This window comes from Myxocyprinus asiaticus, chromosome 37 (genome assembly GCF_019703515.2).
Source record: "Myxocyprinus asiaticus isolate MX2 ecotype Aquarium Trade chromosome 37, UBuf_Myxa_2, whole genome shotgun sequence".
NCBI classification, from domain to species: Eukaryota; Metazoa; Chordata; class Actinopteri; order Cypriniformes; family Catostomidae; genus Myxocyprinus; species Myxocyprinus asiaticus.
Window position 1 is genome coordinate 25,915,803 of NC_059380.1, and position 18,384 is coordinate 25,934,186.

General features: G+C 36.4%; 1 protein-coding gene across 2 annotated transcripts in view; it reads left to right on the plus strand.

The window, feature by feature from the left end:
- LOC127428168 (isoleucine--tRNA ligase, cytoplasmic-like) overlaps positions 1-18,384 on the plus strand; it is a 165,134-nt gene that overhangs the window by 127,367 nt on the left and 19,383 nt on the right. For both annotated transcript variants that reach the window (XM_051676316.1, XM_051676317.1), the window contains 3 exons: positions 1,287-1,412; positions 15,840-15,983; positions 17,730-17,882. In XM_051676316.1, coding sequence (XP_051532276.1) covers positions 1,287-1,412; positions 15,840-15,983; positions 17,730-17,882 — 423 coding nt within the window. The remainder of the gene's footprint in view (positions 1-1,286; positions 1,413-15,839; positions 15,984-17,729; positions 17,883-18,384) is intronic.

The following is an 18,384-nucleotide window of genomic DNA, read 5'->3' on the forward strand; positions in this document are numbered from 1 at the left end:
ATTCTATATTGTTTTATTAGCCCATATTGCTATATATTACTCTATATGCTGTAGCTATTTGTTCAGAGTGGTGACGCGTCCTAAAAAAGGAAAGGTTGCAAGTTCAAACACACTAAGAAGTGGTCCAGGCATGAACTAGGCATGTAACAGCTCCATGAGGACTGTCCCTGTAATAGGTTTAATGTCATGCACTTTTGAAAAAAGCATTGGCTGAATGACAACTTTCTACGTGCATACTGCACATACTGTAAATATGAACAAACGTGGTATTTAACATGTATTTAGTTACACAACAGATTGAAAATGAAAACAAGCAATGCATTGCATGTGTAATACCAGTGTTTAGTTTTTTCAACAATGTCATAATTTTGACATAATCTGTTGAATTGATGTTCAGTTTGTTGTAGTAAAAACTATTTTTAATCAACCAATTTGAATCGCCAAAAGCATCATGTTTAGCTCTGTCCCACATTTTGTGCTCAACCCTGTTATCACAACTCTCCCCCATTAGAAAAAAAAAAGAATTGAACAATCCTAAACATAATTTGAACCTTGGTGGGAAAACAAGTAAATAATCAAATTAAATTATCTCAACGTTTGTATAAAGTGTTGACTGCATACATCAAGCTCAACCATTCAACCCTGTTGCCAGATCTATTGTGTGAAAAATGAAACCAATATTTTTCTTTAATTTATGGGAAATATTACGTTTATCTACAACAACAAAAGTTCTCTACAAACCAAAATGTTATTCCATAAATTTCATATGGGCTTGGAACAACTAGAGGGTGAATAATGATGACAGAATTTTGATTTTTTTTGGGCGAATTATTATATTATATACCTTAAACTAGCTGTTAGGTATTTGTTTAAGGTATCTGCCAAGAACAACAAATTAATTTCAGGCCCTGAGCAGAGATTTAAAATATTTAGACATGTCTCAAACTTCGGTAACAGGGTCACAGAAATGGCAAACCTCATAAAATAAATAAGTAAATGAATAAAGCTCATATAATATTTAGTTTGACCTTTTCTGAATGTTAAGCACCTCCTTTCACTGACTGTTTGCTGAAAAAAATAAAATAAATAAAAAAACGTTTGTTTTTTTCAGGCCCTGTTTTATCACAAATACCATATTTGTGGAAAATGCTGGAGATATCTTCCTATCGCTGTCTGTGCTTCAAAATGAAAGCTTTATACAGATGTCCATGATATTTGTTCAATAATTCTTTGTTTGACTTTCAGAGTCGTGTTTACTCTGTGTATTTTATTTTACTTTTTCACAGAGGGTGTAGTTCTGTTGGAGAATCCTAAGGGAGATAACATACTGGATATGGAGAGACTGAAGATGGTTTGCTGTAGTGTCTTTGAACTCAGCAGAGCTCCTCTGACTGTATTTAATGGGAAAACAGGTGAGATCTACCTCAAAGACAGATTTTCATTAACTTAAGAGTTCCACCATCTACAACTTATAGCTTATTTTATAGTGGTCTACCGATAAGGTTTTTTTAATGGCTCATGCCAGTGTCTAGTTGGATAATATAAATGTTGGTGCTAAAATAGTGTCAAAGCAATACACAAAAAAGTACCATGACATTCCTTGATATTACACACTGGAAGAAATCTCAACTTGGTGTAGTGGGAATCTTACAGAACTGAGTACACCTAATTAAATTAGATATGTCAAAGTAATTCAAATGAATCTCTTTCAGTGAACTACTAACTAGCAATAGTGCATGTTACCATGTTAAATGTGTAGTGTTGGCAGGAAGCTCAACAAAGTAGAACTTTGTGCTGTTATTAATACAGTAATTGTTAATTGAGCAAAGCAGTATACAGTATAATATACTCATCATGTACCTGTCCTCAACCTACAGTATGCTCAAGCTCCACTCTTCACCACAATGGTAACCCCAAGACTTTTGTTCAAGAACATTCAGAAGTTGTTTAAATTTAGCTTATGTTGGAATTTAGCTTATTTTAATTTCTCAGGCTTTAGAAGTGTTTTAAACATGTGAGGATGTGTAATTATCAACCTGTTACATGTCTGACATCATACAGGCATATTGAACTAAGTTAAAACTTGTTTAGCCAATAGTTCTGAAAGAGCTTAAATATATTGCTTCACTGTAAACCATATATCCCTTAATAATAAGATTTATTTTTAAAAGCTTATTTTAAGACATATACAAGGACTCGTAACTCGGACTTGTACGTATTTAATGGGGACTCAACTTGGATACAATATTTGTGACTTGGACTCGGACTTGAGCAGTGGGGACTTAAGAAATGAGATTTAGTGACTTGACTAAAACACTGATACCAACATTTTAATAGTTGATTCAAAAATGCGTGAGATTTAATGATTCTCAATACCAAATGCAGTACCACTTCAACAAATAAAACACATTTCTTAAGAAAACATTGTTTCAAGCTCTCAAACAATTATTTAAGTCAAAGAAACAGTTATTAATAAAATTTGATAAAAACAAACATTTCAAGCAACAGAAAAAAAGACAATAGAACAAATATACAAATACAGTAAACAGCAGGTATTTAACAGCACCATCAATTGTTCAAGTAAATGGTCAGAATTTTTTAAAAGTAGTGAAATGTAACATACAACTGATTTGATAACTGCTGTAGTCTTCATGGTTTGATTATTGTACAGTTGAGTGCATAGGTTTGCATTCCCCTTTTGTCTTATAAAGTTTACACTAATTAAAGAGAAAATATATATATATATATATATATACACACACACACACACACACACACACACACACAGTGGTGTGAAAAAGTGTTTGCCCCCTTCCTGATTTCTTATTGTTTTGCATGTTTGTCACACTTAAATGTTGCAGATCATCAAACAAGTTTAAATATTAGTCAAAGATAACACAAGTAAACACAAAATGCAGTTTTTAAATGAAGGTTGTTATTATTAAGGGAAAACAAAATCCAAACCTACATGGCCCTGTGTGAAAAAGTGATTGCCCCCTAAACCTAATAACTGGTTGGGCCACCCTTAGCAGCAACAACTGCAATCAAGCGTTTGCAATAACTTGCAATGAGTCTTTTACAGCGCTGTGGGGGAATTTTGGCCTACTCGTCTTTGCAGAATTGTTGTAATTCAGCCACATTGGAGGGTTTTCGAGCATGAACTGCCTTTTTAAGGTCATGCCACAGCATCTCAATAGGATTCAGGTCAGGGCTTTGACTAGACCACTCCAAAGTCTTCATTTTGTTTTTCTTCAGCCATTCAGAGGTGGAATTGCTGGTGTGTTTTGGATCATTGTCCTGCTGCAGAACCCAAGTTCGTTTCAGCTTGAGGTCACGAACAGATGGCCGGACATTCTCCTTCAGGATTTTTTGGTAGACAGCAGAATTCATGGTTCCATTTATCACAGCAAGTCTTCCAGGTCCTGAAGCAGCAAAACAGCCCCAGACCATCACACTACCACCACCATATTTTACTGTTGGTATGATGTTCTTTTTCTGAAATGCGGTGTTACTTTTACGCCAGATGTAATGGGACACACACCTTCCAAAAAGTTCAACTTTTGTCTCGTCAGTCCACAGAGTATTTTCCCAAAAGTCTTGGGGATCATCAAGATGTTTTCTGGCAAAAATGAGACGAGCCTTAATGTTCTTTTTGCTCAGCAGTGGTTTTCATCTTGGAACTCTGCCATGCAGGCCATTTTTGCCCAGTCTCTTTCTTATGGTGGAGTCATGAACACTGACCTTAACTGAGGCAAGTGAGGCCTGTAGTTCTTTGGATGTTGTTGTGGGGTCTTTTGTGACCTCTTGGATGAGTCATCGCTGCGCTCTTGGGGTAATTTTGGTCGGCCGGCCACTCCTGGGAAGGTTCACCACTGTTCCATGTTTTCGCCATTTGTGGATAATGGCTCTCACTGTGGTTCTCTGGAGTCCCAAAGCTTTAGAAATGGCTTTATAACCTTTTCCAGACTGATAGATCTCAATTACTTTCTTTCTCATTTGTTCCTGAATTTCTTTGGATCTCGGCATGATGTCTAGCTTTTGAAGATCTTTTGGTCTACTTCACTTTGTCAGGCAGGTCCTATTTAAGTGATTTCTTGATTGAGAACAGGTGTGGCAGTAATCAGGCCTGGGTGTGGCTAGAGAAATTGAACTCAGGTGTGATAAACCACAGTTAAGTTATGTTTTAACAGGTGGGGCAAACACTTTTTCACACAGGGCCATGTAGGTTTGGATTTTGTTTTCCCTTTATTAATAACAACCTTCATTTAAAAACTGCATTTTGTGTTTACTTGTGTTATCTTTGACTAATATTTAAACTTGTTTGATGATCTGCAACATTTAAGTGTGACAAACATGCAAAACAATAAGAAATCAGGAAGGGGGCAAACACTTTTTCACACCACTGAATATATATATATATATATATATATATATATATATATATATATATATATATATACACACACACACTACCGGTCAAAAGTTTTGAAACACTTACTCATTCATTATTATAATTTTTTTCACATTTTAGAATAATAGAAAAGTCATCAAAACTATGGAATAACAGAAATGGAACTATGGGAATTATGTTGTGACTAAACAAATTCCAAAATAAATCAAAACTGTGTTATATTTTAGCATCTTCAAAATAGTCACCGTTTGCCTTGAATTTTCAGAAATGTACTCGACATTTTCTTAACCAACTTCTTGAGGAATCACCCTGCGATGATTTTTAAACAGTATTGAAGGAGTTCCCATCTATGTTGGGACTTATTGGCTGCTTTTCTTTATTATTTGGTCCAAGTCATCAAAAAAAAAAAAATTTTTTTTTTTTTTTTTTTTTTTTAGTACTGCCCATTAGAAGCCATATTACAGATATTTAAATATTTCCCACAAGACAATAAAATAACAATTTACACACATTGTATTCAGCCGTGAAGACCAGGGACCAAAACGGTTAAAGGAACGAAAAAACAAAATGTTTTGTAGAACCTCATCAAAAACAGGAAAAAAAGTGATTGTCAGTTGTTATTAATCGTTCTTTTATTTTGTTCTAACCGGTTACCATTTGGATAGGATGGTGCGGTACTTCTGAACCGGATCGGAAAAATAGCATTTTTGCCCTGAACGAACCAAAATGAAAAACATTTTTGTTTTTAATCCCTGGTTAAGACCCCCTTTGTTCTTAATGTACTGTAGTGTGTTGCCTTGAGCATCAATTAATGTTTGTAGCTCTTGTAATAGATGTGTTTGAGTCCTTAAATTGCCCTAAGTGTCAAATGCTGGATGACAACATCATGTAGCCACTGTTGGGAAGAATTCAAATGTGCAGAAGATGCTGGGAAACCAAAGAACATAAAGTACTTGTTGGGAGCTTCTCTGCTCAAGACAAAGCAGGGACTCATGTACAACTATCACAAAAGATGTAAACAGTCATTGATCAACGAGGAAGCAACACAACATATTAAGAATCAAGGGAATGTAAACTTTTGAAAATGATAATTTGTGTAATGTCAGTTATTATTTTGTCGATACTGCCGAAAAAATGTTTGGCATTTTTACATCATTTTAATTGTGGTATCGACTTGGTACCGAAGTAACGGTACTTTTGACGTTCCGACCCCAGATAATGCCCTCTGTTCCACACAGTTGATCCACACACACCTTATTCCTCCTCTTCTTTCCACACACTGCAGTTCCTCTCCCATATTGATCTCTTACAGCACAGTTTCAGCCTTAATGACTGTTTTACAGTCGGCTGTGTAGCCCACTCACACGGGGTTGCTGTCTGCTGATGGGGCTCTGCTTCAGTGTGTGTGAGAGAGAAATTTAAGATCTGGAAGGACTGGCAGCTCTAGTGCTTTTTTATTTAAAAAAATAAACCCCCACCTCAGGTCTCTCCCTGTCCTCACTAGAGGTCTGCAACCCGACCCGGGCCCGATGGAACCCGAGAACCCGATGGATTTCAGGCCGGGTTCAGGTCAGTTTTTCAAGTAGGACTTCGGGTTGGGTTTGGGTTTGTAATTAATGAAAATAAACAGGCTCACAGACACGTGCAAACGGACAAGTTAGGGACTGTTCACACCGAACGTGTTATTGCGTGCATCTGTTTTCCCATTGTTTAAACACATGCTGGACGAATGTCTTTGACATTTGCACTGCGTCTCGCCTTTAATTCAGCATCTCGCGCTGGACCGGCATATTTTAAACACCATGTCAAGTTAAAAAGAACTTCAAATTTTCAAATCCTCATGTTGAGACACCTGCGCTCTGTTTCATTCTTTACGCTGCGTCTAGACTGTTTTCAGCACAGTTGTCACAAAGATTCAACATTCTAAACAAGTTCAGGCTGCATAGAGGGGACTGTTGCATTTTCATATTATTCCAGATTGTTCTGCACCAAGTGAAGTTTCAGCAAATAAACGGTATGGCAATGTTTTTTTCCCTTCTGTTCTAGTGTACTAAGGGGCTGCTGTGCCTTGTTAAAACTGTGAATGTTTACTGTTTTAGTACTGTTATGAATGTTGCCTATATGCTCACATAAAATACAGCCTATTGCAACAGTACTTGCTAGGAGAAGAAATTAGATAGTAAGCGATTTCGGGTTCGGGCTTAAAATCTGACAGTATCTTTCTGGCCGGGTAGGGTCAGGCCACACGGTCTTGGGTATAGGTCGGGTTCGGGTTTCATTTTAAGGCCCATGCAGACCTCTAGTCCTCACCATTTAAAGCAGGAAATATGCACAGTAGAAGTGCTTAAGCAGTTCAGAAAACTTGGAATTCTGTGTAACAGGGATGGTAGTAACCTAATGAATGAAGGAATAGTTCACCGAAAAATGAAAATCCTGTCATAATTTATGCACCCTCATGTGGTTTCAAACCCTCATGAATTTCTTTATGCATTACACAAAAGGAGATGTGGTAATAATCCCCCTATGTCTTAATAAATATGGCAGTGGATAGTGCCGACAATTTTGTATTTCTATTTGTTCCAAAGGCAAAAGAAATAATCCACTTTTACAGGGTTCGTACAGTCATGGCAATCCTGGAAAATTGACCTCTGAATGTTTTGGAAAAGTCATGGAATTTTCGAACAAAATATTTTCAGCTATATAAGTGTGCTAAGAATTCTTCAAGTTTGGCGCAATCGCAGAGCAACGCATGGAGCAGCACACAGAATGCGTAAAGCGAGCAGTTTGTGATAGGCGTAGCGCCATGCAGTGGCGCATTTTGCACTTCATTAGAGCCATAAAGTTTTCTTATGATTTCTCAACTTTATAAGGATAGTGTATAAGTAAAGGAATTAGTACATTTCATGTTTACATTATTGTTTAAATATATTAAAGTGTTGAATATATGTATGTAATAACTCACTATGTTAATTTAACTTATGGTGATGTTTGTTTGTGAGTCTGAGCAGTGTTAATTGTCCACTACTCGATGAGCAATCATTAAAAGTCTCTGTATCACCTATAGGTATTTAAAAACATTTATGGAATTAATTACACAATATGGCAAGCAAGTAATCAAATGAACCGCAATTGATCACATATATAAATATTTGCCCCTCAACAGTAATTCAATAAAAACAAAAATATATAATGATCAAATAATTATAAATAGTTATATTTAAATATTGTACAAATAATCTGAATTAAAAAAATAATAATCCAGATAATTCAAATGCATTACATTATTGTGGCAGACAAGTAAAGCAATGATAAGACAAAAAGTGGCTTCAGAAAGCAACACATTTATTTCCACATTATTGAACATAAGCCTATCACTGACCTGCAGTCCACAGCAGTTAATTTCGCAATTGAATTCGCCAATCTGTCAGAGATATATTTATTAAAAGTGCTTTTCTAAGGATGAGTCAATGAACACATGTGGCAGACAGACACTTTTAGAGCACTTGATTGCATCGCGCCATAAACAACACAGCTTTTTTCGATCGTTGTTCCAGGTTAAACATGTTTGAAACTTAGAAAAACATCTCGAGATCCCTGCATTTGGAATTGCACTCTGTCCAGCTGTATTTGAAAGCAAGAACATGTTCTCCTCTTGTGATGTCACAAGAGTCAAGCAAGCCTGAGTGTGCTTTGTTCAACTATGCGCCAGGGTTTTTCCTGGCTCAAAATGAGGCAGAGGTGGTACCATCCTGATCATGTGCACACATACACTTGTACCATGCCTTCCGCTGGCTGAAGCAAACACTTACAAGCAACATATTTTAGGTGTTGTAATAATTAGATGATTGAAGAAAATGACAATTATCAACTTATAGCATATTTAATTAAAAAAGTTAACCTGTTCAACATTTACAACATAACAGCTAATGTGTTCATTTATAGTTAACAAACAGCAAACTTGATTAACCTCTGAAATGGATAATAAGATCATCTCTGATCTCAGGGATGTGGGTGGGTATGGTGGGAAGGGACGATATGTAGAGACCAGTCGGCCACTGTTTTACAGCTTGGATTGAACTGATCGCTTAGATTGACAGGTCTTGATTTACCATGCGCACAACTGAAACAGTGCTGGATCTTATTACTTGTTACTTATTCTATGTAATTATGTTTCTGGTTTATTGTGACATTTACAAATGTAAAACCCTCAGATCACTTGTTTGGAGAGTTTTTTGGACTTTTGATAAAAAAGCCTACCTTGGTTCCAAATGCCATAACTTGCTTTGAGATAACAACACAAAATTTTGCCCAGATACATTTGACATGATTGTAGTCATCATGTCAAGCATGAATAATTAACAAAATGAATAAATAAACTGCATCACTTTCTCAGCAGTGTTGTAACATAAGAGCCTCCAAACATGAGATGTACATGTTTGCATTTTTGAGATTATGCGTGGTTAGTAATTTTTAAGTCACTGAAATAAGGCCATGAAACATATAATAGATTTTGTAGACTCGAGTTTTTGCTCACAAAAGTAACTTTTGTGGACACATTTTGTGTTAGAAAGGCCGTATCGGATCACGCTCTTCTTCTGAGGTAAATTCACAGCATGTCTTCTTTCAAAAACGATAATGAGCTCAAACGGGAAAGACTGTACCTCTTGTTGGTTTCATACAGATTACACAATCAGAGAATATTTGTTTTCGATTTAAATTGGTTCATTTAGAAGTAGACAGTTCAAGCTTTCTATAGACCAGGGGTCAGGAACCTATGGCTCGCGAGCCAAGTGTCTCTGTTAACAATCATGTGGTTCGCCGGGTGTCTCACCATTCACCAACACATGATCGTTTAAAACTTTCTAGAGATAATTTTCCAACAGAAAGTGTGGGTGTGATTGCAAAGCTCGAAGTCAATGACACTGTTTTGATTTCCTACCGAATTTGTCGTACACCCTACTCCTGGTGAACAAGGTTTGAAATGAACATCCGCCAAATGCGGATTTTTCATGCAGAGAATTTTGCTGATGTACCAGCCACTGTGGAAGGTGACCTGTAAGACATCTCGGAGTGATATATTACAAGAAATTAGACACAAAGATACGCGTTTGATGAAACGTGATTATATTTTGAAGAACAGACAAACGAAAAGCCACCGATGCGCGTCTGATTTGATTTGTGTTCGCAGTGACCTCTGCTATTCATGAATGCAATGAAAGCGCTTCTCCGAGACACGCACATGTATAGAGTTCTGGGTCTTGTTTCCCAATAACTATTGATCTTTGCGGTTAAGAGCATTTTCTACGAGTGATTTTATGAACGTTCGTTATTTTTTTATGTGCGCCCAGGGTGTGATATAGCACCCGCCACCCGCAAAATGCAATGAGGCTAAATCCAGCTCGCGAGCTCCTCGTTCAAATGCAGGTATTTCATGCGCGAGTAATTTTGTTCATCTACCCGCAACAGGTGGGTGACCTGAAAGACGTCTCGGAGTGTCACATGACAAAAAATGCTGTTAGTCAAAAAGATGCACTTGAAGAAACACACGTTATTATATTTTTAAGAACAGACAAAAGAAAAGCTGTCAGTGCTCGTGTCTGATTCGCTGTTTGTTCAGAGACGTGTAACGGGACCCTGTCTCGTGGAGCAAGCGCATGTAAATAGTTATCACTTTTTTTCTCTGTTTCATTTGTCTGAAAACTGTTTGGAAGAATAATGTCATCTATGAGAATGCTGCAAATGATCTCTGACCATCTCGTGAGGTGCTGTGAGTTTTGCTTTATTTCCACAGAGCAGTTTGCTCTTACACATTGTGAACGCAACTCTGCAGGTTCAGTAATGTATACAGGTATCTTTGTATTAAAGAAACAAAGACGAAAGTGATTCAGTCATAAAGTAATTCAAGACATGTTCACCTTGAACCTAAAATTTAGTTATATTTTCTTTAGGCAGCATTAACTGTATTACCAAAACACAATACAGACACATTTGATAAGAACACATTTGGCAGCATTTTTTGGGAACATAAGGGAATTTATTAGGCTTCTTTATTATGATGATTATTATAATTATCTTTACATTTATAATTGTCTTTAGTTCTTAATTTGTAGGCTGTAAGTAATTTTTTGTGATGGCAAATGGAGCCCTTGGAGAGGGTAAATGTTTGGATTTGGGGAGGTGGTTATATATAAGATTTTTTTAATCACTTCGTTATTTTAATTGCTTTTTTTGTTTCATTTAAAGTGCAATTTGAATTTAGAAATGTCTTTTAAGTTTTTCGTGTTTCAATAAATAAATTTAATTTTTAAAGCAAAATCAATAAAGCAAAAATATTCACCGATCTTGGGGGTTGACGATATAATCGGATATCGCAATATTTTAAATGCGATTATCATTAAAATATTTTTTTACATATCGCACAGCCCAAAAGGGAAGTTAAGTTTTTCATGAACAATTGTAAAATGAAGTGATTTTATGGAGACCCGCACAAACGTGTGTACTCAATTCCATATTGCAACATGTTACCTATTCATTTTTGCATATTTGTTTGTTTTTGAGTAGTCCATGGGCAATATAAACATTTTATTTTATTGAAAAACTTTGTTTTTGAAAATAGTAAATTATTCGTAAAAAATAATTCAAAAATGCATCAACCAAAAATTAAAAAATTGGCTCCTTAGTGCAAAAAGGTTCCCGAACCCTGCTATAGACATTTTTCTCATGTCTGCGTGGCAAGTATACGCTGAGTTTCGGTTCATTTTCGTGACCCTCCAGACAGTTCACGGAGACTGAGATGGCAAGCGCATCCTGTATGATTTCTTTATTTTACAAAACCACAACGTTTTGCTGTTATTGTGAGTGTACACAAATAAAAGTAAACCCTTTATAGTTTCGAATGATGTCTTACTCTTATCTGTATGACCAAAAATGACGGAGTATTTCTTTCTGCTGTTATCAGGGAAAAAGTCAGGTGATCGTGCCGGCACCTCCGGTGACCACAGAGGATTGACTATATTATGTTATCAATATAAAAAAACAACTCAAACAGGAGCAATTCAAATATTGAATTTTGGGGGCATTTCCGACCCTGCACGACGCTATTTTGAGCAAATGCCTGATTAGCTTGCTTGTTGTTAAACTTAATGGAGGGCTATTGCCTAAGTTCTGTTGGCTCTATGGAGATTTTTTTATAGTGGTTTAATTTCACAGCAGTGGCAAACATTATCTTTACCTGGCTGTCACAAATGAAGGCTGGTCCGGTAGACTTCGATGTTGTGTGGAGGCTGTTACAAAGAATGTCAAAGAGGAGGAGGGGCAGGGGCTCGTGTGGTCTTTTAAGAATTACAACTTAAATGCAGATGTCGGGCACACGTTTAATTGAGAATTGATGCCAAGGGCCAAATTTAAATAAAAAAATAAAATAAAATAAAAAAATAAGAAATTACTTGCAAAAAGGGCACTTATCTAGTGAAAGAGGGTGGGTGCTTGAGCACCATCTGTGCATGTGACTGCCTGCCTGAGTTTCGTCGACAGTTGGAGGCGGCACGAAATTTGATGGAGGCGGCAGCCTCATAATTCTCTATGCAGGAAAAACCCTGTGCGATTTGCCCATACAGCTGGAGTTTCGCTTACTGCCCCCTGCTGAAAACAGGTGGTACTTCAAGCTTGAATTGCTTCGATGGTCCAGGGAAATTATTAATTGTGTTAATTTGTTTAAAGCATTATTTTTATATATAATTAATCGCACCGAATTAACGCATTAAATCAACAGCCCTAGTAGAAACATTTGAAAATGCTGCAAAATAGTTTTGGAAATTCATGAAAAAATCATGGAAAAGTAATGGAAATTTACTTGACAAAATGTGTATGAACACTGCTTTTATGTTTCCATGACTTTCCAAAAGATGTAAACAAAATTTAGAAAATTGGATTACAGCAATCAGAAGAGAGAAAGATACCAAATTTACTGTCACTCCCACAGCAGCTGTATTTGAAACCCCATTGCAGCAGTGGAGATTTGTATTTATTTATTTATTTATTTATGTTTATTTTTTAATAATTACTTCCAGAGTAATAGAACGCAAAGGTATAGTGATATGCATTAAAAAATGTGTTATATTCAAAGGAATATTCATTGTTCGATAAAGGTCAAATCAATCAACAGCATTTGTGGCATAATGTTGATTACCACAAAAATTTATTTTGACCCATCCCTTCTTTTCTTGAAAAAAATCGAGGTTACATTGAGGCACTTACAATGAAAGTTAATGGGGCCAATTTTCAGAGGGTTTAAAGGCAGAAATGTGAAGCTTATAATTTTATAAAAGCACTCACATTAATTCTGCTAAGACTCATCATCGTTTTACAGTTGTTTTAGGATTCACGGTATGTCTTCATGGGAACAAAGTTGTAAAATTGGATTTAACTTTACTCAAAAGATTTGTAAGCAATTGTATCACACTGAAGTCATGTTAATATGCATATTGTTATGTCTTGTGGCTATACTTTTGAAACGGTGTTTGAGTATTTTTTAATGTTTACGGATTGGCCCCATTCACCTCCATTGTAAGTGCCTCACTGGAACCAATATTTTTGCTTTTTTCAAAGAAAACGTGGGAAAAGTCAAAATTATTTTTTGTGGTAATCAGCATTATGCCACAAATGCTGTAGATTAAGCTTAACTTGTTTTAAACGCGGAATATTCCTTTTAATTAAAATGTTTGCTAGATTTTATAAAAGCAATAAGCCACAAGAGGCCATGAGTTACAGTGATTTTAACACAGTTAGGGTATTGTTAGTATAGTTAACTAAAAAGTAAACTGAATGACAAAAACATACTAAACTAACTAAAATATATTTTTCATGATTTTTTTTTATTAAGTACAAGTTTTCGATACACAGTAAAGTGTAAAACCTTTACAACCCATCTTTTTTAAACATATAACAATAACACTAGATAGTAATAACATTACATGCCCTCAGAGATGTAATGGATTAAACTTATTTAAATGATATCAGTTAACAAATTAACTTTAGTAACCCTGAAATTGTAAAACTAAAGTACATCCCCAAAAAAGTTGGGACAGTATGAAAAATGCTTATAAAAACAAAAAGGAGTTATTTGTAAATTCTGTTCACCCTTTGCTATATTGAAAGCACTACAACTATACATTATATGATGTTTTACAATTTCAGTGTTTTTCTTTTTTTTATGTACAGTCATTTCAAATCAGATGATTGCAACACGCTCTAAAAATGTTGGGACAGTCAAGTGTTTACCACTGTAAAACCTCACCATTTCTTCTAATAACACTTATTAAGCATTTGGGCATGAAGACACAAGTTTAAGTTTAGAAAGTGGAATTTTCCCCCATTCATCCATTATGTAGGTCTTTAGCTGCACAGTTGCATGGGGTCTTCGTTGCCGTATGGTGTGCTTCATAATGCGCTGCACATTCTCAGTTGGAGACAGGTCAGGACTGCAGGCAGGCCAATGTAGCAACCACACTCTCTGCTTACACTGCCATGCACTTGTAATCCGGGCAGTATGTGGTTTGGAGTTGTCCTGCTGGAAAATGCTGGAAACATCCCTGGAAAAGACGGTGCTGGATGGCAGTATATGCTGCTCCAAAATTTGTACATATCTGTCTGCATTCATGGTGTTCTCACAGATGTGTGAGTTACACATGCCATGGGCACTGATACACTCCTGGCCCATGACAGACACTGGCTTTTGGACCTGACGCTAATAACAGCTTGGATGGTCCTTTTCCTCTTTGGCCTGGAGAACACGACAGCTTCTTGACATGTGGACTCATCGCACCAAAAAACATGGTTCCACTGTTCTACTTTCCATCTCAGATGAGGCCGAGCCCAGAGAAGTCAGCAGCGCTTCTGGACAGTGTTGATGTAGGGCTTCTGCTTTGCATAGTAAAGTCTTAACTTGTATCTGTGGATGCAGCAGCGAATGGTGTTGACTAACAAAGGTTTACTAAAGTTGTCCCAAACCCATGTTCATGATATCCATTACAGATGAATGATGTTTTTTAAGACACTGACATCTGAGGGATCAGAGATCACGCGCATTCAGAAATGGTTTTCGTCTTGCCCTTTACGCACCGAGATTTGACCAGATTCCTTGAATCTTTTAACTATATTGTGCACTGTAGAGGGTGAAATGCCCAAAATCCTTCCAATTTGTGCTTGGGGAACATTGTCCTCAAAGTGCTGGATTATTTGCAGAAACATCTGTTGGTAAATTGCCAAGTTTCGAATGATCCTTGCTCTTGAAGGACTAGGCTGTTTTTGGAGGCTCCTTATATACTATGACACGATTGCCTCACCTGTTTAACATCTCCTGTTTCCCATCGCTTATTTCAACTCATCAAATTGTTATTATTCTTAAATCGCCCTTGTCTCAACTTTTTTTGAAGCGTGTTGCAATGATCTGATTTGAAATTACTGTAAAACAAATTTTAAACTATGAAATTCACAAGGTAAAACATCATATAATGTGTAGTTGTAGTGTTTTCAATGTAGCAAAGTAAACTAAAGCAAGTACAACACATGAAAATTATGATTTTGCTATTATCATTTGGGTACACTACTAAAATTATGGAAGATGTGCATCTATTTAGACTCCTGAGAAAATACATGTGTGTAACTTATGTGTAGCTTATGTGTTATGTGTAGCTCAATATGTATTTGAAAGCCAGTTAAGTCTGATAAAATTTCAGTGTGGAAGTAATGAATCCTGTTCTATATTTGTTGCATCATCTCTTTGATACATGGAAAATAAAACATGTCATAATGTTTGGCAATTTCTAAACACAAAGAGAGCTTATGCTATATTTTCAGACAGGTGGGTATATTGTATGTGCAAATCATGTTCCATGTTGTTTATTTTATTTTTAGTAGTCCACACATATTCAGCATAACTCTCTTATTAATTAGGAATAACAATTTGGTTTCAATTATTTTTTTTAATGTATTTTTTTTATTTATTTATCACACATTATATGTCAGCCATGATACGGTGCCCCTGGAGCAGATAGGGTCAAGGGCCTTGCTTAAGGGCCCAACAGTGGCATCTTGGCAGTGCTGGGGCTTGAACCCCCAACCTTCTGGTCAGTAGCCCAGAGCCTTAACCGCTGAGCCACCACACTTGTTTGTCAAGCATTTTGTGAAACATTTGAGTATGTTTTCAAACTAACTTAAATGTCAGTATTTAGTCACTTTGATGTCACTTCAGTGACATCTGATTTTTTTCTCACAGTCCCAATCTGTTGTAGAGATTCCTGAATTGCTTTCAAAGCAAAATGTATTAAATCTATATTACCCGTACCTGGCACATGCATTCAGCCTTCAGTAGTGCTAGAAATAATCTAGAAATGAATATGCAATTATATATATTTTTTATCTCTTTCAGAGTTAAACCCAAAGACCGATTTGATGGCATTGAGCGGGAAAACTCTGACAGTGACCTCAGGTTCAAGTCCTGCAGACGTGGCCAGTTCAGACTCTCTCCTGTGTCCTTACGTTAACCTGCAACTTACCAACACCAGTCCAGCAGGTAAGCAGCTTTTTTGCATACTGCATTTTTAGATGTCTTTTTTTTTTTTTTCTTTTTTTTTGGTAACACTTTACAATATTTGTTAACATTTGGTAACAACATTAGTTAACATGAACTAACCATGAAGAATACGTTTACAGCATTTATTTACTTTGGTAATGGTTAATTTCAACATATACTGATACATTTTTTAAATCAAAAGTTGTATTAGTTAACATTAGTTAATGCACTATGAACTAACAAAGAACAATTGTATTTTTATTAACTAACATTAACAAAGATTAATAATTGCTGTAAAAATATGTTGTTCTTTATTTGTTCATGATACCTAATACATTAACTAATGTAAACTAATTAAATCTTATTGTAAAGTTTTACCTTTGTTTCTTTCTTTTTTTTTTTTTTTAACAGATAACCAAGAATTATCAGCTTAGCTCTATTCGATTATTTTTCTGGCAATATAATTTAAGCAACATTATGAATATTGCAATGATTTATGAATATTGCAATGATTTTAATGCACTTTTTATGTGGCCATTACATTTCCTAAAGACTGTGCTAACAGCATTTGAGTTGGAAAGTTTGATTCATTTCAGTGAATCAGTTCAATGAATCAATTCAAAACTCTTGATTCTTAATGATTCATTTGCATCATTGCGCAAAATATATATATATATATATATATATATATATATATATATATATATATATATATATATATTCACAGTAACTGTATTTACTAAAATGTGCAGTAAACGTCAGACCACATGATGTGGAATACTGTATCCCACAATATAAGGGGCTCGACTTGAACTTCCATTTCCAGTGTGGTGAATTAACCAGAAGTAAATACAAATGCAATATTTTATTGGACTGTCATATGTTGAGACATTTTAATCCATTTAGAATGGTGTTAAAATGCAGAATAATCTTTGCATTTCTAAGAGTATAACTGGATGCCACTCACTGAATTTAGCATACAACCTGAGGTAATGTGTTAACAATGTAGCATACTGCTGTTCTAAATGTTTATCGTTGCATATTGCGTTCTGTTTCTCTTACTATTTAAAAGTAATAGGCAGTATACTGTACTGTATGTACTGCATAGTAATTAGGCAGTATTCTGTTCTTTGACACGTTAAAGAAATATATTGGCCTGGGGGCCTGGGTAGCTCAGCGAGTAAAGACGCTGACTACCACCCCTAGAGTCGTGAGTTCGAATCCAGGGTGTGCTGGGTGACTCCAGCCAGTTCTCCTAAGCAACCAAATTGGCCCGTTTGCTAGGGGGGGTAGAGTCACATGGGGTAACCTCCTCGTGGTCATTATAATGTGCTTCTCGCTCTCGGTGGGGCACGTGGTGGTGAGTTGTGCATGGATGCCGCGGAGAATAACGTGAAGCCTCCACACGGGCTATGTCTTTGCGGTAACGTGCTCAACAAGCCACGTGATAAGATTGACGATATCAGATGCGGAGGCAACTGAGATTCGTCCTCTGCCACTAGGATTGAGGCAAGTAAATACACCACCACGAGGACTTAGAGTGCATTTGGAATTGGGCATTCCAAATTGTGGGGAACAAAATCTAGAAAAGAAAAAAGAAATATATTGGCCTATGTTTTAGTTCTGTCTCAGAACATGTAATTTAATATCATCCCTGTTGTAATATGTTTTCTGCTGGTTGGGATGTACTTTTGCATGGTTTAGATCTCTCTGCTGATGTGAATGTGTGGTTCGTTTCTTCTCTAGAATGTCAGAATGGAGATGTGGGGACGCTGCTGTTAATGAATCCATTGGGTAAAAACGGGTTACAGTATCCTGATCTGCTGAATGAAACTGCTAAAGTGTTTGGCCTGAGAGGTAGAAGACTGAAGCTCTACATGAACGAAGACCTTACAGAAGGTATGAACAACGCACCATTGGAAGAGCACCTAGAGCAGGGGAGCTCATTAAGTCGATCGCGATCGACTGATCAATCGCAAGACAACCACTGGTCGATCTCGTTATCAGGTCAAATGGTAAAGGGAATAGAGAGAGAAACTTCTCAAATAATGAAATTCTTAAAGATCACTTTTTATTTCCTCATTTCAGCTCCCACGCAGGTGGATTTCCAAAACGTAAGATGGATGGCAGGAGAAGACTCATTCATAATTATGAGGAAAGCTCTACCTGATTGGTTACAATTAGGGGTAGGGCTATAGTTTGTCCGACCAATTAGGTAGTGCTTTCCTGATAAATATTATTGAATTGTCCAATCAGGTATCACTTTGAATGTAAATAACTCTCCCCCTGCCATACTGTGTTTCGGAAACTCGCACTGTCTGACAGACGGCACAGACCGGTATTTTAGAGCTCCTTGGCACAGACGGCTTCTTTTTGTGTGCATTTGTTGTGAGAGCGCTCA